Consider the following 21666-nt stretch of genomic DNA (forward strand, 5'->3'; position numbering starts at 1 on the left):
GGGGGGGGGGGGAGCAGAGGAGGGGGAAGGGTCTCCAGGCGCGGTGCGCGTGGGGGCGCGGGCTGTGGGACAGGAGGGCACTGACCTGTGCGAAGTGAGCGGGGCTGTAGAAGGGCACGGCTGCCCCGGGAGCGCCCCCTGCAGGGGGGTGGTCGCTGGGAGCCTGGGAACCACAGAGAGCACGCGTCAACACAGCGCCATCCCAGCGCTTTGCTCCCCTTCTGAACAGACACTGGTCTCCGGGAACCGTTTACAGCGCTTCTAAGTAAGCCACGGAAGCAGCTGGCAGACACTTCTCGCAACACTGGATTTAATTACGCCAAGGTTCACAGGAAAATGGGAAAACATGAAGCAGCATGCAGAGAGAAATGCCTTAAAACCAGAACATGCAGGAACGCGGAGTGCACGGCACCAAGACGGCCCGTTAGCGTCGGCTTGAAGCAGTTAGTAGACATTTTTGATTACTTCAGACTCCAGTATCCAGCTACAAAATCCAGCGTTTTAGTACGCAAATAAAAAGGTCACGTAAAGCCTTCTACTGAGCCAACGGAAACGCTGTGCCACGATACACATAAAAGATGACGCATTCCTTTTTCTCCCGCCCAGACTGGCCAAAGGACAGCCGCCCGCCGCTCTCTGCCAGGCCTACGCAACGCCGTCTCGCGCTCGGTCAGAGAACACAAGTCCCTCCTGCCCCTGGCGGGCTTCTGAAGCCCACTCACACACGGTGAGGCTACGCCCACGGCTGCCGTGTGGACAAACCAATCTGGAAAGAACACAATTACAAACTGCATTCGTTCACTAGGAACCTTTTGGGGTCCACGTGCGCGTCAGTGCACGTGGACGGCTCCCGACCCCCCGAGGACCCTGGGAGAAAGGAACACTGCATCCTCTGGCGTGAGGGGGACGGGGAGGCAGCGGGCCGCGTGAGTGACAAGGGCACGACGGCCAGCCAGCACAGCGCTCTCAGAAGGAACACAAAGGCGACCCAGTTCAACTCGCGTCCGGTGAGAGCCGCCGGCCACAGGTACCTGATAAAAGTGCCGGCTTACTTCGCGTGATAACGAGCTCACTGAGCTACAGCGCGACAGCTACAGAACAGCAAGAACACACGGGGGGTCAGCACGCACGATGCCGCTCCGAGCCGCCTAACCCCAGAGCGCCGCGACGCCATTAAAATCAGTACAGACCAAACGGAGGAAAGCCAAGAGGGAGCTCAAAACACCTACTTTCATGGACAGTTTTTATGAAGACAACACCACCAGCTGGGGCCTCCGGCGGCCCTGCCGTGCTGAGCGGAGCCTGGGGCGTGTGCGCGCCAGCCCTGCTCGACGCGGGGTCCCCGGCAACTCCGCACGGACCAATGGGACGGTCTGTCGTGTGAACACGACACCTGGCAGCTTCTAAAAAGCTGCTCAACTGCCTTTTCTGACTAGTCAACACTCGCTTTTAAAAAGAGCCACTTGGACAAGAGCAGGAATGAAGTGCTGGGCCCGGCCTTGGGGCAGGTCCTCTCTGGCAGGAGCACCTTACCTCTCCGCCCTGGGAGCCGTCCTCGCGGGCGGGTGGGAGCTCAGGGCCAGGGAGCGCCACCGCCGAGCTGAACACCTGCGAAGAAGACGACATGCAGCCCTCCACGCCAGGCGGAGCGACACAGGACCACCCCCGCCGGCCCTGAGGCGCTCCACTCCGCGTAAGGCATCCGTCTGGACAGCTGCGGGGCCCATGGGCTCCACCGCGGACGGACGGCCCATCTCTGGGGACACAGACCCTGGGCCCCGCGATGGCCTCGTCATCCCATTTCAGAGCAGGAAACAGGCTCTGAGGAGTTACGTGACCCCTTTAATGCTAAGCAGTCCATTAACCGGGGAACCAGGGCACAATGCACGCTGTCCGCCTCAGACGCCGTACTCTCAGTGAGCCCAGTTTACGTGCAAGTTACAGAAATTAGAGAGCACCTGCTCCCGACTAGACGTCAGGGAGACAGTTACCACGCGCATGCGTACCCTACACGCACTCCGCATCTCGAAGGCGTTTGTTCAGGGAGAGACTTCCGACAGACACGGGCTCGGCCCCTGGGTGCACAACAGGCCTGACACAAAGGTCAGGGCCGCCTTTCCCGGGTGGGGTGCCAGGCAAACCCTCACTGCCCTCTTGCCTGTCCTGTGGCCCCACTCACCTGGGGCTCCGAGGCCGGCTCTGGGTTGGCCGGACCCCCCACGGGCGCCTGCCCTTCCCTGCCAGCCCCCTCTGCAGGCGGAGCTTCCTCTGCGTCTGTGAAGGAGATGGTGCAGGAAGCTGTCATCCCATCCAAAACACTGCTGCCCTTTCATTTCCCACTGTCCCGTTCGTGCGGGACAGGGAAAGGAGTCCGTGAACAAGCAGATGAGCCCCGGCTCTCTGCACATCGGCCGGGTCACTCTTCTTAAAGGGAGATTAAAGCCAGAGGCTCTCTGGAAAGGGGTCAGAGGTCAGGAGGTCGCGTACTGCCTACCTGTGTTTGGTCCGAACAAGTGAGCAGGAATCGGGAGCGGGGCAAGAGGAGCAAAGAACTCTGCTGGAGCGAGAGCCGGCTCACTCCGCTGGGGCCCCCCCGGGTTGAAAACATCCACGTAGCGTGCTCTGGCTCCAGCTGCGCCGGGAGAAACGGCAGGTTCAGGTCAGTGCGCCGTACGACCACCCCCCCACCCCCTTCCCTGAGCACGCGGGGATGCAGCTCTCCCACAGCGCGGCCCAGCGGCCACCTGGGGGAGATGCCCGCCCCGCACACCGAAGCTACCAGTGCCGTGCTGCCCGCTAGCAGCTTGGGGCGCGGCTGAGCAGGGCTCTCGTGCTCTAGAGAAGGGGAGCTCTCCCTGCGGACTCGCCCGCAGAAAACAAGGATCACCTCTGCAGACAGACGGACTGCCATCTGACCCACACTTACAGTCCCCAAGCTCTGGTACCCCTGGAGCACAAGCAAGTTCTCAAACCAACTCTAATCTCTGGCTTGACTGTTACCTGCTTTCCTAGAAAACATGTTCACAGAGGCCCTCGGGGGCCCTCCAGGACCGGGGGGTGCAGTGAGTGGAGCCTTGGGGAGCGAGGTTGGTGGTGGGGGCGGAGCCTTCTTCTGTGGAGGGAAAGCCGGCTCAGACACCCGCCTGCGGACCCAAAGCCGCAGGGACGGCATGGGGAGCCGGGGCCAGTGAGGCAGACGCGAGCAATTCTCACTTACCTCCTCCTCTGGCTCGTTCACATCCACCCATCGGTTCTTCTTCTCATCCCAGACGATCTGCAACCATGGTGAAAAATGACGGAAGGCGTCAGGAGACACAGCTGAGCCAAAGCAGCGCCTGCTTCCTCTTGACACCGTGGCCTCCAGGAGACGCGCCCCCAGCCTGCTCGGCAGCAGAGCCACGCTGTGCACGCCTGCGCCGGTGACCATCGCGCACAGGAACCCGCACATCCCTCGGGGCCGCGCTCTGCGACACTCACCGATTTGTTCTTGTCGTCTGGCAAATAAGCTTCCGTCCTTTTCTTCCCAGGGAGCCAACGAGAGAACCAGGACTCGCCACTCTAAATGTAAAAACCATCAGAAGCACCTTGAGGACACGGTGCCGGGTGAGCTGAGCTCAGCACAGAAAAACAAACCCTGAGAATCCACTCCCAGGAGGCCCCAGAGGTCAGACCCACAAATGCGGGAGGGGGAGGGGACAGTGAACAACGGGGACCAAGGTCCAGCCTGAGAAGACAAGTCCCAGAGACGGGCAGAGGGCACGGCTGCACGGGTGCGTGTGTCTAACGCCACAGAACCGTACCCTTAAAAATGGCTAAAATGGTAAGTTTCACGTTATGTGTATTTTACCACAATTAAAACATCTGAACAGTATGCTTTTTGGAGGTTTTCCCGTCTAAATGCCGAAAGAATGGCAGCCTCTGGCATTCTCCCGGACTGAGCAGTGGCGAGCAGACTGGGAATGTCCTCGTGGGCACCCCCACGGTCCCCTGCCCGTGTCCTATGCTGGGAGAATTTAGGGATTAGGGACGTTTACTTCAACTAAAACACGGACAAACAAGGAAGCAGCAGGTGCACGTGCTCTCAAACCCGCCGCTCTGAGCTCCACAGCAGAGGGCAGCAGGGGTGTGCGTGCTCGTGACTGGTCAGTGTCGTATTCCAGCTCAGGCTCACGCACACTCTGAATTAAATTTGTGTCTCCTTACGATGCTAGCCATTAAGGGGCACCCGGGCAGCTCAGTCACTTGAGTCTCTGACTCTTGGTTTCGGCTCAGGTTATGATCTCAGGGTCGTGGGATTGAGGCCCACGTCGGGCTCTGTGGGGAAATCTGCTTGAGTGTCCCTTTCCCTCTGCGCCCCTCCCCCCATGTTTGCTCTCTCTAAAATGAATGGATAAATCTTTAAAAAAGAAAAGACACGGGGCGCCTGGGTGGCTCAGTAGGTTAGGTGTCTGCCTTCGGCTCAGGTCATGATCCCAGAACCGGTTCTGGGATTGAGCCCCACGTCGGGCTCGCTGCTCGGCAGGGAGCCTGCATCTACCTCTCCTGCTCCCCCTGCTTGTGCTTTCCTCCTCTCTCTCTCTGCCAAATAAATATCTTACCAAAAAGAAAAAAAAAAAAATACTACCGGTTAAATAAAATTCAATACACTGACCTGTATGAAAATTAAGAACATATCCTGCATAAGCCAACGTTACGGGAATAAAAACGCAGTCTGCAGACTGGGGGAAGATACAGGTGAAGCACACATCTCACGGAGGACGTGTGGCCATGATATTCAAGTGAGAGAAGACACAAGCCAGCACCACACAGGGAAACACACAGGCGGTAACAGGTACGTGAGAAAGGTGCTCGGCACCCTCGCCCTCGCTTGTCAGGGAAGCAAAGCGAAAGCACCAGGAAGTGCCACAAACCCCCGCCGAGAGGCTGCCGTGGTGAAATCCAACCACCCTGTGCGTGCAGGGACAAGGACTGCCAGGCCGGTGACGAGAAATGACCGGGCCTGACTCTGCTGGGGGAAGGTCACCTGGCACAACCGTCCAGGAAAACTGCCTCGTGGCACCTTCCCATGCTGGACACACAGCTGTCCTGGGCCCTAGGCACGCCCCAAAAGAAACGAGTGCTTTCGCCAACAAATGACGGATAAGAACACTCGTATGGCTTTTACATAATAACCCCAAACTGAAAAAAAAAGCCAATGTCCATTAAACTGGGAGAAAGGATAAATAAATTTGTAGCATCTACACACAAAAGACACTACGACACAGTGATTTTTAAAGATTAGCCTCCTTCATAGGAAGTTCTGAGACAGGTCATGGACACACGGGCCTCCTGGTCCCGCTCCCACTGTGCTCTGGCCGGCGGTTATGTGGGGACACGGACACACAGACACTCATGGAGCTTCGAGCACCTCGCCGGATGCTCAGCACAGCTGAATGCCTGTGTCCCACCGCCAGTGTAAGAGGAAAGCTGTCCGTGGGAGTTGCGCCCCTTCCCCGGGTCCCAGGCCCCCACCCTGCTGGAGCTGGGCCGTGTGTCACCTTCTTGGGCTCCTTGGCCTCTTTCCTGGCTGCTGGTGCAGGTCTCTTCGCTTCGGGAGTGGACGTCGGTGGCTGCAGAACACTGGAGCCAGCACATTCCCACCCCGGGGGGACCTCGGAGTCCTGTGACATCATGGAGGAGCCCTGTCCCAAGGCAACACGGGGGCAGGCTCACCTAGGGCACCTCCCCAGAAGCCTTTAAAACATCAGCGAGTGATGAGAGCAGAGTGAGGACGGGGTGGGGGACAGCTGCCCCTGCCTCCGGCCTGCTCTCACAAGCAACCGTATCGAGGTGCACGGCAGGACTCCAAATGGGGACGCTGGAGTCCACTGGGCACGACTGGGCTGGAAGAAGGGGTGTGCATTTGTGACACTGGACACGGGGGAGGGGACATTTTAAAACACAGACTTGTTTTTTTCAAAATGCTTATTGCCGAGTGAAGACTCTGTTTTCCATAAACTCTTATTTTACATGAAAATAAAGTATTTCCACGGTAGAACCCTAACGAAGTTTGAACTGCAGCAAGCGCCTAGGACAGCGTGCCCACGAAGGCCAGGTCTGTGGAAAGAAGGCCGCGGGACACACTGCACAGAAAAGCACGCGTCCCTCCCTGCCGGGAGCAGAGCAGCAGATGTGCTCTTTCTACCAAACGCGTCTGAGAAACGCCATGAGGATTTCCAGACCAGCAGTGAGGTTCAGGGATCCTACAGCAGAGAGGGGGGTGCAGAACAGGGGAAGCCTCTCCGCTTTGGAGAAGTCAGCCTCCCTAAAGGGACGGTCTGTGCGCTAAGCGAGCCGCCCCCCCCCCACAGCCCCCACCGCCTTCCCTCCGCACGCGCTCGCCCGCCTCGCGAGCACTCCCTGCTGTAGGAGCAGCTTAAAGGACAATTCTGTGGCTTTCGCTCTTCTCCTATTTCCCAATCAACACAACTTATGTAAAACAAAGAGCTTGGCGGCGGCGGCGGGGGGGAATGGGAGAGTACCAGATCAGCAAATTTTCCGCCAAGACCCTCTTCTCTCAGCTCCAGAAGCGAGTTTCTACCAAGCACCTCCGGTGGCATCACCCCTGTCAACAGAAGAGAGGGCCACTGCGGTCTCTGTGTCGCTGACACAGGACAAGAGCTGACGTGACACGCTCGCCACACAGCACAGCTTCTCGCTGGGCCACGGCCTCCCACCACGGTGCTCAGAGTCCCAGACCGGAAATGTTCTCGAAATCGCTTCTTTTTGAAAGCCGCGTGTATGTTTTGCTTTGCTCGAGAGCACAGAGCCAGGCAGGCCCACAGCAGGCATGAGAGGCCCCCATGGGACTGCGGAGCGGGCTCCGGCCTGGGCGCACCTCAAGGCCAGCCCGCCACCCAGACATGCACTCGCGCTCTGCACGCCAACACGCGGCCGAGTCCCTGAAGAAAGCACTGACGTCAATGAGCCCTTCAGCCTACGGCTTCCAGAACCCTTAGTATACGCTGACAAACAGAAATGCCAAGCCCAAGAGCTGTGGTCTCAGGACGGCACCGCAGCAGACCTACCTGGGTCCTGGCTCCGGGCCTCCTGGGGCGCGTGCTCACTTTCTTGCGGAGATGGTGCGCCAGGTGGCAGGCCAGGAGCCGCGTACGGAGCCACGGGGTCAGGCCCAGAGGGCTCCGGAAAGCCGAGGGCAGCCCCCGAGGGTCCACAGCCAGGCCCCAGCTCAACAGGGCCCGGGGGCGAGGGCACCGGGAACAAGGGCACCCTGGCGGGCAGGGCCGGATGGCTGTCGGGGAGCGTCGGCGGAGCTGCACCAAGAGAGCGGAGAACAGAAGGCTGCGGTACTGGTACGAACTCCGGGCACTTGAAGAAGCTAACCGGCGGTCGCTCAACCATTTATCACATGGCTTTTTGCGCGGCCACATTTCTTTCGTTACAGGTTAAGAGAACCAATCATCAGAGCAGAAAGTGCTGACAGCGCCAGGGCATCAGTGGTTTGGGGAAAAGCAGAACACATGCTTTTTAGGGACAAGGGGAGGACATCATTAAATGTCACGTGGGGCCCAGAGCCAGAACCCCCAGCAAAACCCCAACACAACCCGGGGAGCAGCTGCCTGAAAGAGACTTTGGTGTTCACAGAGCCCTCGCCGCCGCCCCCGTCCCCGGGCTCAGCAGGCCACCCACCCACCCAGACAGATGTTGAAGGCCACGAGACGAAACAGGGGAGCAAGCATGGGAAGAGTGAGGGCTGACATGCTGGCAAGACACGTGCCCTCCACCCTCCCGCGGGCAAAGCGGCAACGTGCCACGTTTGGAAGCAGTGGCCGCGAGGGAGGCGTGGGGAGGCCCGCTGTTTCTGCAGCGGCACAGGGCTCACCTGAAGGCAGCAGCCGCACCCCCTGGCCAAAGTGCTCAGCGCTGGGCACAGGCGGTGCCAGCAGCGGATTGCCGGTGCCCGGGCCCCCCGGCTGGGAGAGTGCTGGCCCGTCATACTGACCCGCCTCTGAGCTCGGGGTGCTGGGACAGCGCTGGGGGAAGGTCCCGCCCCGACTCCACACCGCGGCGCCCTCCTGAGGGAGAGACACAGCATGCGTTTCCGACAGCCCGGCACTGCGCCGCTCAGGCCCGCCGACCCGCCTTCCCTCTCCTGGGAGTGTGGGCACTCTAACAAACGTGCACATCCCTCGAATCCTACTATTCACACCTAACATGTTTGGTGCGAAACGATGGGGGTGTGAACCACACTTATCAGCGTCTCTGACGCCCTGTCCCGAGACTGAGTGAGCACTTCACACCTTGACCTGCTTGTCCACACTCTGCAGCTGGACCAACCAGGCAGGCTCCACAAAGGCCTCCTCCTCCGGCTTCTCTCTCAGCTGCGGGTCGAAGAGGCGCAGCTGGGACGCGATCTGGACACACACAGGGAGGAAAGGGCCCTGTTACTAGCTGGCGTGATGAGGAAGACCGTGTTTTCGAAACCTACCATCACGCGATACAAAAAGCACCTTCAGGGTCCGTGAGACAGTTTCTACCACCTAGGATTTCTGAAGCATGTGGTGACCTGCCCTGAACCTCGCACGCACTGCCGAGTCATCGGAAAGGGAGCCTGAGACTTAGAATTCTTTCCGGCGAGCCCTGCAGCCCATGTGCCCAGAGGCTGCCAGCACCCAGACCCTCCGGAGCGGACTTCGCTGCCCCTGTCATCAACTACACGGACTCGGTTTTCCTGATCAGAATGCTGAATGCACCCAGAACCTCACACACTCTGACGGGCAGTGGGAGGCACGGGGACAGTGCGGGACAGGGTCCGATGCGACCAGCTGGCCTTGCGTACACAGCTGCTGACGCTGCAGGAAGAGGACTCGCTAGTTGTTCTGCTTTCATAGACACCTACAACGTCCCACAGGACACCTGCTCCGGTATCACGCGAGCGCATGTCCCAGCATGGCGGTCGGGGGGGAGGGGAACGCCGGCGTCCCCGTCCCGCTCGCACCTCGCCTCCCCCTGCGGGTGCTCACACAGCGTCTGCTCTACAGAGCTAGAAACCGGCACTGGCCCTGGAGCAGCCAGGACTTCAACCCGGGCTGCGGGACTCCGGAAGCTCATGCCGTTCACTGCTGGATTCAGCTGCCCCACGGTGAGTTTCCTGGAGACGGGGTCCTTCTTCCTTCAAAGCTTACGGCCCACCCTCTGCAGCGGGGTGAGGTCTCTGAAAACTTCCTAAGCTAACACGCAGAACATCCAATGCCCGCCCAAGAACACCTGAGTTCCTCAAGCTGTTTGAGAAGGAAGTCCCGAGCGTCTACACGGTCACAGCGCAGTCCCCGAGTCCCGTGATCCTGACGCGCCCATGGGGCAAATGCCTTGGAAGGACGTTTGAGAAGACGTTACCTGCACCAGCTGGCTGATGAGCACGGGCGAGTACTTGTGGGGCTGCAGCAGGATGCTCTTGGCAATCACCTCGCAGTAGTGGAAGGCCTGCGTGGCCAGCCCCATTTCGGCCAGGCGGCAGGAGTAGATGAACTTGAACACCTGGGGCAAGGGAGCGCAGCGGTCGGCCCGACGCGCCTCCCCAGCCCCCACCTCACCCGACAGCCCCCCAAGGCCACCCAACAGCACTGACTCCAGTTCCCGAAGGCTTTCAGATGAAAGCTGCAACTAAGCTTCTTACAAATGCACTTTTCCTCGTCAGCACACTTCCCAGGCTGGTCAGGCGGGGCCCGTCACCGCGAGCAACCGGGCCAGCCAGCGTGGCAGACGGCCGTCCCCACTAACGCTGCGCTACACGATGTTTACACCCACACGCCCCCGGGTCAGATAACGCTCTCCCCACGACACCGAAAACCACGGACAGAAAGTACCGGAAACCAAATACTCAAGAAACATTTTAAATGCAAAGAAAGTCCTCAATAGGGCTCAAGCATTACAGATCCGATGTCTCCCTAAGATTTCCAAAAACACTATCACTTTTTGTGTAAGAACTCAGAAGGCCTCAACAACCACAGACTGGCCGGCACTGACCACCTGCTCGTCCACACCATGGACCAGCGTGGCTCCAGCTTACCTGGAAACTGGGGAAGGAGCAGGTCTGTGCCCCGAGAGACTGGGCATACTCGTAGGCTTCTGTCCTCTGAATAGCTTCATTGGTGGCAAACTTTAAAAACGGCAAACTATTGAGGAAAGAAGTCATTTTAATCTTTAAGCAAGTCACCCAGAAACACGTCACGGCACGTGGTCAGCACCACGCGGTCCAGACAGGAGGCTGCCGCTGCCAGGTGCACGAGCGCCGTTTCTGGGTTAGCTGGTAGAAGGATACTTCCTTTCTAAAGGAAAACAGAAACCTCGACGTTCCTCACCTGTGGTTTGATCCAATTAAGACAAGTTTTGTGGTTTTCTTTGTATAAACCCCCAGTCCGACCTGGGCCATGAGGTAGCAGAAGTGCGCAGCATCTAGGAGACCTTTCGAAGCTGAGGAGACATAAAGCAGGCCAAGACTCAGTGACCCCGGGTTCTCCCAAAAATCTCAACATGTGGACAGGAAACACCAGAGAGACCACACGAATGGAAAAGCCCCGTGGCCCTCCATACGCCCAAGCATGCGGGGGCCCCCACCTCCATGCTCACACCTGCACCTGACCTACCCAGAGTGTCACCCATGGTGGCCATTGCCCTGGACTCCACATCCACGTTGCTGCTCAGGTTGGACAAAACCATAGCAAGATGTGGCCTCCAATCTCCCCACTTCTCATCTCCGCAACACTGAGGTCAGAAAAAAGCAAAACAAGATAAACCCATATCCTTGGAAAACAGCGTGACTTTCATCTCGTCACGGGTGAACTCAAAGAGCACAACGCAGAAGCCAGAACAAGAGAAGTGCAGGCCTCGCGGCCCAGGAGGCAAGCTCTCAGAGGAGCGAGCCTGGACAGGGAGCCGGGCCGCGGGGACCTGGGAAGCCCCTGCACACTGACCGTGGACGCAGCAGGCATCCGCCCCGACATCAGCTGGTACACTGTCTGCAAAGGGTCGTTGATCGGAAGACTGTTGGCGAACCTAGGCAGATATGAGGAGAGAAAGCTAAGTCGCCCTATTTAAAAGACAAACAGAAACAAGTCCAGTTTCATCTTGGCCCTTTGATGACCGTTGGGTGCCTGACCCAGGCAAAGTGCACAAAGCCCAGCATTTCAACAAAGGAATTGAGAAAATAGAGATGAAGAATTCATAGTAGTTTCACAGAACGTAGAAAACACGCAGCTAATAAAATGTTCACAAAGCCCTCAACGGTGCAAGCCCAGGGAAGAGGGCCCAGTGAGCCCGTGCCAGTGGGACAGCAGCACGGTGCAGAGGACACTCCCCGGCTTTCTGCGACAAGGGCTGCAGGTCACTGTGCTTCCAAGAGCTGACCAAGCAGCAGGACGTGGCCAGAAACAGTCTACACAGCAAGATTCCCCACCTGGTCATGACGCGGGCGTGTGTCCGGCTGTCCATCTTACTTGCAAGTAACAGAGCATGACCCCATAAGGCGTTTTTCATCGCAGACTCTAAAGCATCCTGTAAAGCATTTCAGCGGTTACCTGAGTTACCGGAACAACTTCGGGGACATACACAAACGAAAGCAACAGCCCGTGTGTCGTGACGCACAGTAGGGGGGTGGGGGAGGGGGCCAGAGTGCACATGAAGGAACACGCGAGTCCGGGGCCCGCCAATACACGCGCCCGGCTCTGACACGAAGGAGAAGTCTGCTCTTCCCAATCAACCCTAGTTGAAAAGTCGCTGCGGCAGCGGCTCTGCGAAGACACACGTTGCTTTGTTATCTGCTGGCAGCGGGCGAACGCATCGAGCACACGGATAAGCAATAAAGACAAGCAAGCAGCGGTCCTGCCGCCTCCGACTGTCCCTGCCGCTGCAAATGATGCCACCGGCATGCACCCCCAGTTCCAGAACGACACACGAGGCCTCCACCAGCACCATCTCAACACAGCCCCCCCCGTGTCCAGAGTCATCTGGGCACTTAGAGGACAGCCTCTTCAAGGAGATGGACGTGTCGCGGTAGAGAGAAATGGTAAGCAAACCTGACCGATCCTACAATTCCCATCTGTTGTTGCAAGATGTCCACGTGAAGACTGTTTACCAAATACAAGCTTTCGGAGCGTATCACGACATCAAAGTACCAAGAACTCCAGGCCCTTGAGACCCCAGCCACCAGAGCGCAGGCACAGCCCTCCCACCAGTCTGCACGAGCCCGGGGAGCTTCCCCAGTGCATGCCCTCTCCGTGCCCTGCAGGGCTTGGTGGTGGGCCGCTGCATGGCGCTCACCCCGCACCCGCCCTGCTGAAGAGACAGGGAACGCATGCCTAACTGTGTGAGAACAGTCTGACTTCCGTCCTGCACACCGGTCTGTCCCTGAGACGTATACACAGCAAGGGTGTGGCCAAGCACAGGCAGGTCTTTGACCCTGGCAACCCTTGGAAGACAGCTCTGCTGCTGGGAGCGGACACACTGGACCCCAAACACTCTTCACTGAACGAGTCCGCCAGCGCGAGGTCGCAGTCAAGGTGCATGGCTCCCGAGAGCAGGGCCGTGCACACCAGGGTCCGCCTGGCGACCCGTGTGTTCGCGGCTGACTCACCTTCTTGCGGCCGTACAGCAGCAGCTCCCGGAACCTCTCCGTCTCCTTTTCAAGAGCACTGCTGCTAGCTGCTTGGCTGTCAGTCAGAAATGAGAGCTGGGCTTCCCCGGACTCCTCTTCCTCCACTTGCTCCACAGCCTCGTTAGTAAAATCAATCAGGTTGGCCTCGTTGGGTGACTTCCCAGGAAGCCACGCGGTTTTGTGGTCTCGTAACAAAAGCTCTGCGAGGTCTGTTCCCACCACGGTCTGCAGGGGCCGCGGGAGCAGGAAGGAGAACAAAGCGCTTCACTACACGCAGAATTTACTGCAGGGGAGCGGGGACGGGCCCAGTCCTGGTCAGGTGAGGCCCCACACAGGACTCCTCAGAGGAGCACCTTAAGCTCCCACGGGCACAAGCCACTGCTCATGACACAGCCAGGAGCAGGACGGACAGACCACAGATGACCTGACAGGCTGACAAAGGCGGACCCAAACCTCCCTTCACCCCAAACCACATGCCCTTGAATTCCACTTCCCCAAATCACCACTAAGACACTCTTCCTGAGCGAGCCCCTGGACAGGGACACTGCTCGCCACCACACACAGCCTGGCACAGAAATCCCACCCAAGTCCTCTGGCCGGGGTGGGGGGAGACACAGAGGTCAACAAGAAACTTACCCCATTCTGTCTGCACAAGAGAACAATGAAATTCCAAAGGAGACTTGCAGACTCTTTGTCAATTAAATTTTCGTTCTGCAAACATTTTGTAGCTTTGTTCTGTGCAAAATTAATAACATCCACTTTATGGGTGTCATCTCTGAAAAAAGAACACACACTCAGTGCACGGCAACAACGGCCTCCGTGAGGCCGAGCGCAGCAGCCACCTCCGCGTGGGCGCCGCGGCGCGCTCCGACGGGGAACGTACTTGCCGAGCGGTCCTGGGAACGAGCGCAGCTCCTCCTGCTCCGGCGTGTGCTGCAGCAAAGTCTGAGGCGGGACAGGCGGGGCACAGAGAGAGCGCAGCTCGCGGGAGGCAGGCGCACATCAACGCCTGCCTGCGTCCGCCGGCTGCACTGGCTAAGTTCCCGACGCCATCCTTGCGGGCGGCCTGCCCCTCCCTCGCGGAGCGTGGGCCTGTCTGCTTTACCACCGTGGTTTTCAAACTCTAGTTTAAGCAGTAAGAACCACGTCTCCCCTCAATCTGAGGCAGGGCTTTGATACATGCACAGAAGAGGCCTGCCAGGGCCCCAGCAGTGGGCCCCCCACCCCACCTGCCCCCAGATCACGAAGCTCCTCTACCCGTGACCAGAAGCCACAAGATGAACCCGGGCAGGGTCCTCCCTGCTAAACCAGAAACGCTAATGAAGACAAAATGAATACGCAATGAAACGAAGTCTAACGTGACACCTGACGCACGTGCTCAAAGTCCTGACCTCTGAGAGGAGAGAGAAACGACCCGGCACAAGAAAAAAAACCTATGAATTCACGGGGAGAAACACTTTCCATGGTCACTTCTGCAGGGGGCAGTCCTGCCATGCAGAACTTCTACTCGCGCAATTACCTCCATGCTGTGCATCTCCACCAGCGCCGGCTGTCCTTCCGAAGGCAGGTTCGGAATCACTTTAATGAGCTGACCCCCAGGCCCGAACCTGGCACAGACGTGAGGCACTGAGAACTTCTCAGGAGAAGTTGGTCTTGACGGAGCTACATTTAAATAAAGTGAGAAAGAAACAATCAGCTGGTCACTTTTTAATGCTTCTGGACCAGATCAACAGCACAAATGTTCAAGGTGCCCCTAGAGCTGGAATCCTAAGGGAGACTGGTCACGATGACCCAGCTTTCAACTGCAATGTAATAGTTATTAAATATCCCATCGAAAAAAAGGACTTAGGTGTGTGTCAGAAGAATGTTTCAATTGTTAAACACGAGAACTATTCTCTTCTGAAAACAAAACTCCTTTAAAACAGCCCCGTGCACGGAGCGCGCTCTACTCGGAGGCAGTATCTGGCTGCCCGGCTGCTGGGAGGTCCTGCCAGAGCGTCCGCGTCCCCAGCTCTCCTTCACAGGCCGGCTCCTGGCAGTGACGAGCGTGGGACACCGACAAGAATGACGAGGGCAGCATGCTGGAAGTGCAGAGATTTTCACAGGACTGGACACATACTTCTGCACTTCTCCAAGGAAAAGCATTTAACAGAACACCTCCGAGAGGAGCTGAGAACGGGGCACAGGTGACGAGTGCACGCACAGGAGCTTTTCAAGGGGAATGAGGAGTTTCCCGTGAAGCTGCTTCCCCAAGTGGCCGGCCCTGGGGAACACAGTGCGGCCACAGCACCCAAGAAGCTGGCAGGGAGCCTGTCCTCAGAGCCACACTGACACGGCTACTATGGACAGGACGGGCAGCTCTCAGCTGCTGTGATAAGATCTGTGACTAACAGCAGTCCTCCTTCTGCAGAGAAGACCAGACCAGGCCATCACCAATTCCCATCCGAGCTGAAATCCACTCCCTCTGTCACCCCAGGCTTGTGAGGCTGCCCCAGCGGTGTGACTCGACATCCCTCTGTACCTATGAGAGCACAGGGCCCCAATCACACACACACCTTGCTCCGTGGAGGGCCAGCCAGCTTCGGCAGGGTAGCCGTACTCTGGGAAGCCCTGGGCACTGCCAAAATTGCTGCCATAGGCCCCGTAGGCGTAATCTCCAGGCAAGGAGCCTGGGGGATGTGGGGCCTCATAGGGAGCAGCAGTCACGCCGTGATTTCTGTAAATCTGACTCTGGGAAAACACAAAGCAAAGAGGAAACATCAACTCCTGGGAACACAGGGGACGGGACTCGGGTGTGTGGTCACGCATGAAAGGAGGGGAAGAGGGCCCCCACCTGACGTGAGTGGGAGCTGAAGCTGCTGCGCAGGCTCTGGGCCGAGCGCTCGCTGTGCACGCTGCGCCTGTCCGCCTCTTCCCCGTACGGGTCCCTGTGGGGCTCGGGGTCATCGTCAAAACTGCCGGTGAAGCGAGGGTCGTACCTCCAGGGGTCGTCGTACCTCTCGGGCCTGGTGGGAGCAGGGACGGAGGAGAGGAAAAGGGGAGTGTGGGCAGGTGACTCCAGGACGACGGCCCTCTGCTGCACAACAGCGAGGCCCCCGACGTTGTCACCCCCCCCACGGGGGTCATGACCCTCAGAAGACCAATCCGAGCCTACCCTCGGGAGAGCGCCACATCCCAAGCCCAAGTTCAGATCCCTGCCTTCGGAGTTGGAGAAGTAGCCCTAAGCTCACCCTGCGTGTGGCCACGCCTCTCCCGGACCCAAGCGGAGGAGGGGCCGACTTCCAGCACCTGTGCTGAGGCCAGTTCCCCTCCAACAGCCCACACGGGAACTGCCAGGAGAGTCTGGTTCATCCTTCTCTTTCAGACAGTGACCCCAGTGTCGTCGCTCACCAGGACCCGAAACACAACTGCGGCTTGGGTACACAACAGACGCGAGGCAGCGATGCGGCGGCACAGCTCTGACCACGAGCAACGCCTCGTCAAAGCGCGTACCAACCTGTCACCGTACGCACAGCTGTCCTTCCTGCACGCGTCGTACTCAGCATCATACCAATGCCTCCGGTCACAGGCGCGGGGGTCCCTGAATCTGGAACCATAGTGGTACTGGTCCCAGTGACCTGGGTCTGCAAGTGGGGGATTTATGCTTTATTACCACAGGCAAGGGAAGACACTCCTCTGGCCTTCGCGAGAACCCACACCACCCCAGGACTGAAGAATGCCTCCAGGTTCTTAGAGGAACTGGACTTTCCTCCCAGAATTCAGCATGACCTTGGAGAGTGTTAACTGTAAGACAGAGGGCCCGGGCGGTGTCCTGCCTGTACGTGTAACACCCAATGGCCACTGGCCGTTCTTCTCTCTCAACACACGTGATTAAAAAGAACAAAAAAACCACTAGAAGACATCTTTGTTAAATTTTTTTCATGGTCACGACCTTTTAACACTTAATCCCAGGACTACAAATTTCCCTTGTATGTTTTCTCTCTAATATAACCCAGAAAGTTTCAAGAAATATTCCAAAACCGAAACATTAAAAAAAAATACTTTAACATTATAAACTAGAAGTACCATTTCTGGCAAGTGTGAGCACAGTTTATGTCTACGGCAGTACAAACGTAGGAGGGAAAGAGGCCTGTGGGAAGCAGCAGATGGGGCGGCCGCGCCAGGAGGCCCGAGAGGCTGTGGGCCCGGGACCCTCCCCGGCACCAGGCAGCAGGGAGCGGCAGGGCCGCCGACACGCACACACTGCAGCAGGAGCGCATCAAGACCAGCAGGCAGCACCTGGAGCAGTGGGGACATCGGACATCCACACTGCGTAAGTCGGGGGTCCCTGGCCACGGGAGGCCACTGGCAAGCCAGACGTGGCCAGTGTGACCCAGAAGCTGGTGTTGTTTTATTTTAGTCAATTTAAGTAGTCACATATGGACAAGGCCACTCAGCAACTACTCACAACTACGCTTTGCTACAAAATCAAAGGAAACTACTAATGTGATAAAGAGACATTAACACTAGAATCAAATCATAATTTCCTAACAAAAAACAGCAATATAATTTCTTCCAGGCACAGCTTCTTTTTCAACTACTTTGGCTCTTGGATTAAAAATACATGAGGACTAACAAACAGGAAAGTCTCCTAAGACACGATCACAGAGCACAGCTGAGCACCGGGCCTCGCCAGCGGTCGGCCGTGTAGGGTCCTGAACGTACCTGCGTAATCGTACTGGCCGGGGTAATAATCCGCATAGTGGTCGCTCTGGCTGCTCCACCCACTTCTGGAACTGTAGTAACCTTCAGGGTACCTTTGCCTGAAAGTACACAAGACGCTGTTAAAAACAACTCTCCCACTCGCTTCTCAGACTGGGACGAGACGTCAGTCCGGACACACGACTGCCAGAGCAGCAGGCACTCAGCCAAACGCTCTGGTCGTGAAAAAACACTCATCGGAAGATCCCGAAACAGCGACGAGGTGTTGATGGGACCCCCCCCCCCACAGCTAATTCAAATTCGTCTCTTGGGACACCTGGGCAGCTCAGTCAGTGAAGCGTTTGTCTTCGGCTCAGGTCATGATCCCGGGGTCCTGGGATCGAGCCCCACATTGGGCTCCCTGCTCAGCAGGGAGCCTGCTTCTCCCTCTGCCGCTCCCCCTGCTTGTGCTCTTTCTCTCTCTCTGACAAATAAATAAAATCTTTGAAATTCATCTCTTAAGCACCTATTTAAGTGCCACGGAGCCCAAAGAGCTGGCCGTCCTCCGCGTGTTCAACACGGTGTCCTGCACAGCAAGGCTCAAACAGGTTCTTGAGTTTCTGGTATCACCCTTAGCAGGAGCAAAACGCACTAAGCTGTCAAACCCATCCACACAGACCGCATGCCGTGTCCTCTGGACGCGGGATGCTGTGTGCCCAGGCCCCGGCTGGCTCAGCTCCAGGCGCCAGCCTCTTACATGTGACCGGCGGGGGCCTGAAGCATGCCTGATGGAGGCCAGCCTCACAGACCAAGCTACAAGTCGAGAACTTAGCAAGGTCAGCTGTCAGATCTTCTGGGCAGTAAGATTCTTTTTCTTCCCCCTCCAATAGTGACAGAGAGCGAGAGAGTGAGAGAGAGAGCACGCACTTAGTGACGGGGGGGGGGAGGGTAGGGGGAGAGGGAGAGAGAGAATCTCAAGCAGCCTCTACGCCCAGCCCAGAGCACTCTGTGGGGCTCGATCTCACAATCCTGAGATCAAGACCTGAGCTGAAATCAACAGTTGGACACTTCACCAACTGAGCCATCCAGGCGCCAATGGGGCAGTAAGATTCTTAGAAGAACTTACTAACATTTTTGTTTCATAACTAATTTTGGACAATATATGATTTTTAAAACGTGACTTTTCTCGTGTCCCTTCGGGAATGTCTCACTCAGCTGAGCCTGGGGGCTTGGCTGGCACAGCTCCTGGGGCAGAGGCGGCCGGTGAGGAGCACCCACTCCCGTGGCTCAGCTATAGGAACAAGGGCCCTTCCCAGGGCTTTGGAGGAGAACCCTTAGACCCCACCCATCTGCAGAGTGGGGGACTCTGAGCACAGCAGCGAATGTGTTCAGAACAATGATCTGACACAGCGCAAAACCAAGAGCGTGCCCCGTCCTCGCTGCCCTCACCACCCAAGCCTGTTCATCCACCAGCAAAGACACAGCCACAAAAATGAAAGACACGTTCCCACCTCAAGCAGCTCCTGCAGGGATGCGCTCACACCAGGCATGAGCACACGCATGTGCACACGCGCACACACGCACGCACGCATGCACACAGGTCCCCCAACCAAAGCAGGGCAGGAGAGAGGAGACGTTGCTCTCCCAAGCTGTCACATATGAGTGGTGAAGACAGCAGGAGGACAGAACCACTCCTGTGCAACCCGGCCCAGCCTCTGGTTGGGTGACTTTTCAACAGCACGGGCCACCTCTGGCCTCTTAGAATGAAGTGCCAGGTTAACTTGCAGGTGGGAGAGGGGACAGAAAACTGGAATGGCAAGACGTGCCCTGGCTGCACCCACCTCTGTGCTTACGGGGTTCTAGAAATCACCTGCCCATTGCTTTCCCTGAGTCAGAATACTTAACTTCAAACCTCCCCTTCCAGGTGCTATACAGGAACTAAACCCTCGGGAACCTTCTTACATAAAGCTCCTAGAAGGCTGGGCCACGTGCAGGTCAGCAGTGCACAGAGAGACCAGCTGAAGAGGCAACAGCTCACAGAGACAGAGCCTCATCTCCAGACGAGCGATCAAAGACTCGAAGGACCAGCAACAGGACTCCAACATTCTGAAAGGCGGTGCAGCACAGTCTCCATCCGCGATCACACCTCCTCTGTTGCAAGTTCGAGAAGCCGCGTACTCTTGTAACAACACCTACACCCGTGACACGTCCCTCCTCCAACCGGACGACGAGCCAGGACAGGTGAAGGCTCTGGAAGGCAGGCACACCTCCCTGGGAACAGGCTGCACACCCTGCGGCCCCGCTGCTGCTCTACCTACGGCTCCAAGTGGGAGGACCAGGACCTGCTTCAGTTCCTACCTGCTGAAGGCACGATGCCAGGGATCTTTCAAAATCCCTCCTCCAGGGGCGCCTGTGGCTCAGTTAAGCGCCTGACTCTTGACCTCAGCTCAGGTCATGAGATCAAGCCCTGTGTCGGACTCCACGCTCAGCGGGGAGTCTGCTTGAGATCTCTCTCCCTCTGCCCCTCCCTCTGCGCTCCCGCTCTAAAATAAATCAAATCTTAAAAAAAAAAAATAAAAATCCCTCATCTACCATCACAGAACCAAGATGTGCTTGGTCATCGGAGGGCGTCAGGACAGAGGCGTGTGGCGCCTTCCGGCACAGGGGGCAGCGCTGCGGAAGGGACGTGGGCAGGTGCCCCGGCCTGAGAATCAAGCACCTCTGTGATGAACAGCAGGGAAGCGTCCACCAGGGGCAAAGCTGCCACGGTCTAAGGGCCCTGAACACCCAGCCAGCCAAATGCCAGAGCCGGGTGTGCGCCTCGGCGGTCAGAGGCCCGGCTGGCTCATGGAGGACCCTGCCAAGGGTCTGGCCTGACCTAGTGTTGGCTGACAGCACAGCACGGCTGCAGGGGAGGGCTCTGTTCAATGTCAAAGTGCTCCTGTGCCATGCCCATGCTGATTAAACATAACATGGAAGAAATAGGTCGGTTAACTCTTTCCACATACAGTCTTTCTCAGATCACTAAGTTACTACCACAGCCAGCAACACGAACGTCCATCACCTGGCAGGCGGCCGGTCTGAGCAGTGACTTGCTCGGGAGCTGGGTCGCTCAGGCTCGGAATAGCGGTAGCTCTCAGCATAGGCAGACGCCGCACTGTCATAGGGCCTGTACCTGGGCTCGTACAGGCCATAGACGTCCTGCTGGAAGAAGGGTTTGTGCAACGTTAGAGACCAGTAAAGAGACAACATGTCAAGCACCCGGCACTAGCTCTAAATGGCACCAATGACAGCTCTCTAGGAGGAACATAGACTTGGGGCTCCCTTCATGCAGAACAGAAAATCTACAATCTGAAATCCACAGTCACAGGCAGCAGGCTCTTCCTCAAAGGGGCTGCCTTGGTCCTGCTCAGGAGATGGCCAACGTGTCAGCGGGCAACCCCTACGGAGCTGCAGGGACTCTAGAGGGCTCCGCCAGGCTTCTGGTCCTTAGTCTCGAATGTGGAAGTGCTATGACCCCACAAGTTGGTGTTCTGTTTCAGATACCATCTCAGGTAAGCAAAATAACCAGGGTTCCATCTCAGTGGGTCCTGGAGCTACGGGAAGCCTCAAAGAGAGGATATTTTACTCTCACGAGGCTTTCAGCCCTGTTACAGACTGATGAATGGCCACAGCTCTGTCTCTAAGGAGCGGCCATGTGAAAACCCGAAGCAGAGACGAGGTGGTCCAGACATGAGACAGAATCAGCTCTTTGGTCTACGAGCCTGACCCTATGCCATCACCTGGCAGAAGAGGAGAAATCACATAAACTGGACTTATTCTTGACCACTGCTGGAGACTGTGGCAACAAGGCCAAAGGGCAGCAAGAAGCGGGCTCCCACAGAAGTGACGCTGGGCTCTGGCTGGCGTTCCTGAGACATGCAAGGAGTTGCTGCATAAAAGAACCCAAAGCAGGTACGCTGCTCTCCCCATGTTCTGCCAGGCCCCCCGGGGCTCTGGGTGCATGAGAAATCAATTTCTGTGTGTGGCAAGAGGAGTCCTTGGGCTCCTTCCAGAAGCTAGAATTTGCTGGTCTCATTGGTTAGCTGTGCCCTATTCATACGTTCCCAAAGATGCTCAAAGCCCACAAAGGAGACCCAAGCCTGTCAGTGGGGGCTGCTGCCTGGCCCAAGCCCCAGCAGCCCCACACGCCCACTGCCTCTGACTGCGAGGCCTCCAAGATGGCCACCTGCCCCTGCCCAGCAGGACTACGCTTTTTAAAGTTCTGGTCCACACTACTTTGAACTCAGCGGCCCTTGGGTGGTGCTGGGCTGGGACTAGAAGTGATGAGAAGC

At 57.4% G+C, this 21666-nt stretch overlaps 1 protein-coding gene across 2 annotated transcripts in view; it reads right to left on the reverse strand.

Moving 5' to 3' along the window:
- SEC16A (SEC16 homolog A, endoplasmic reticulum export factor) overlaps positions 1–21666 on the reverse strand; it is a 32235-nt gene that overhangs the window by 2482 nt on the left and 8087 nt on the right. The window contains exons 4-30 of one of the 2 annotated variants that reach the window (XM_040632205.1): positions 20397–20533; positions 17357–17454; positions 16149–16275; positions 15486–15657; positions 15208–15382; positions 14172–14314; positions 13536–13597; positions 13289–13427; positions 12632–12877; positions 11456–11553; positions 10974–11055; positions 10647–10764; positions 10362–10473; positions 10070–10175; positions 9397–9537; positions 8301–8414; positions 7883–8075; positions 7068–7313; positions 6522–6604; positions 5538–5681; positions 3478–3558; positions 3218–3274; positions 3001–3112; positions 2495–2632; positions 2180–2274; positions 1534–1608; positions 86–163 (exon numbers count right to left, since the gene is read on the reverse strand). In XM_040632205.1, the coding sequence (XP_040488139.1) occupies positions 86–163; positions 1534–1608; positions 2180–2274; positions 2495–2632; positions 3001–3112; positions 3218–3274; positions 3478–3558; positions 5538–5681; positions 6522–6604; positions 7068–7313; positions 7883–8075; positions 8301–8414; positions 9397–9537; positions 10070–10175; positions 10362–10473; positions 10647–10764; positions 10974–11055; positions 11456–11553; positions 12632–12877; positions 13289–13427; positions 13536–13597; positions 14172–14314; positions 15208–15382; positions 15486–15657; positions 16149–16275; positions 17357–17454; positions 20397–20533 (3372 nt within the window). Of the gene's footprint in view, positions 1–85; positions 1092–1533; positions 1609–2179; positions 2275–2494; positions 2633–3000; positions 3113–3217; positions 3275–3477; positions 3559–5537; positions 5682–6521; positions 6605–7067; positions 7314–7882; positions 8076–8300; positions 8415–9396; positions 9538–10069; positions 10176–10361; positions 10474–10646; positions 10765–10973; positions 11056–11455; positions 11554–12631; positions 12878–13288; positions 13428–13535; positions 13598–14171; positions 14315–15207; positions 15383–15485; positions 15658–16148; positions 16276–17356; positions 17455–20396; positions 20537–21666 lie in introns of those variants that run through there. The other variant, XM_040632203.1, reaches the window with a different exon arrangement.

The sequence above is a fragment of the Ursus maritimus genome, unplaced genomic scaffold (assembly GCF_017311325.1).
Source record: "Ursus maritimus isolate PB19 unplaced genomic scaffold, ASM1731132v1 scaffold_17, whole genome shotgun sequence".
Classification (NCBI taxonomy): domain Eukaryota; kingdom Metazoa; phylum Chordata; class Mammalia; order Carnivora; family Ursidae; genus Ursus; species Ursus maritimus.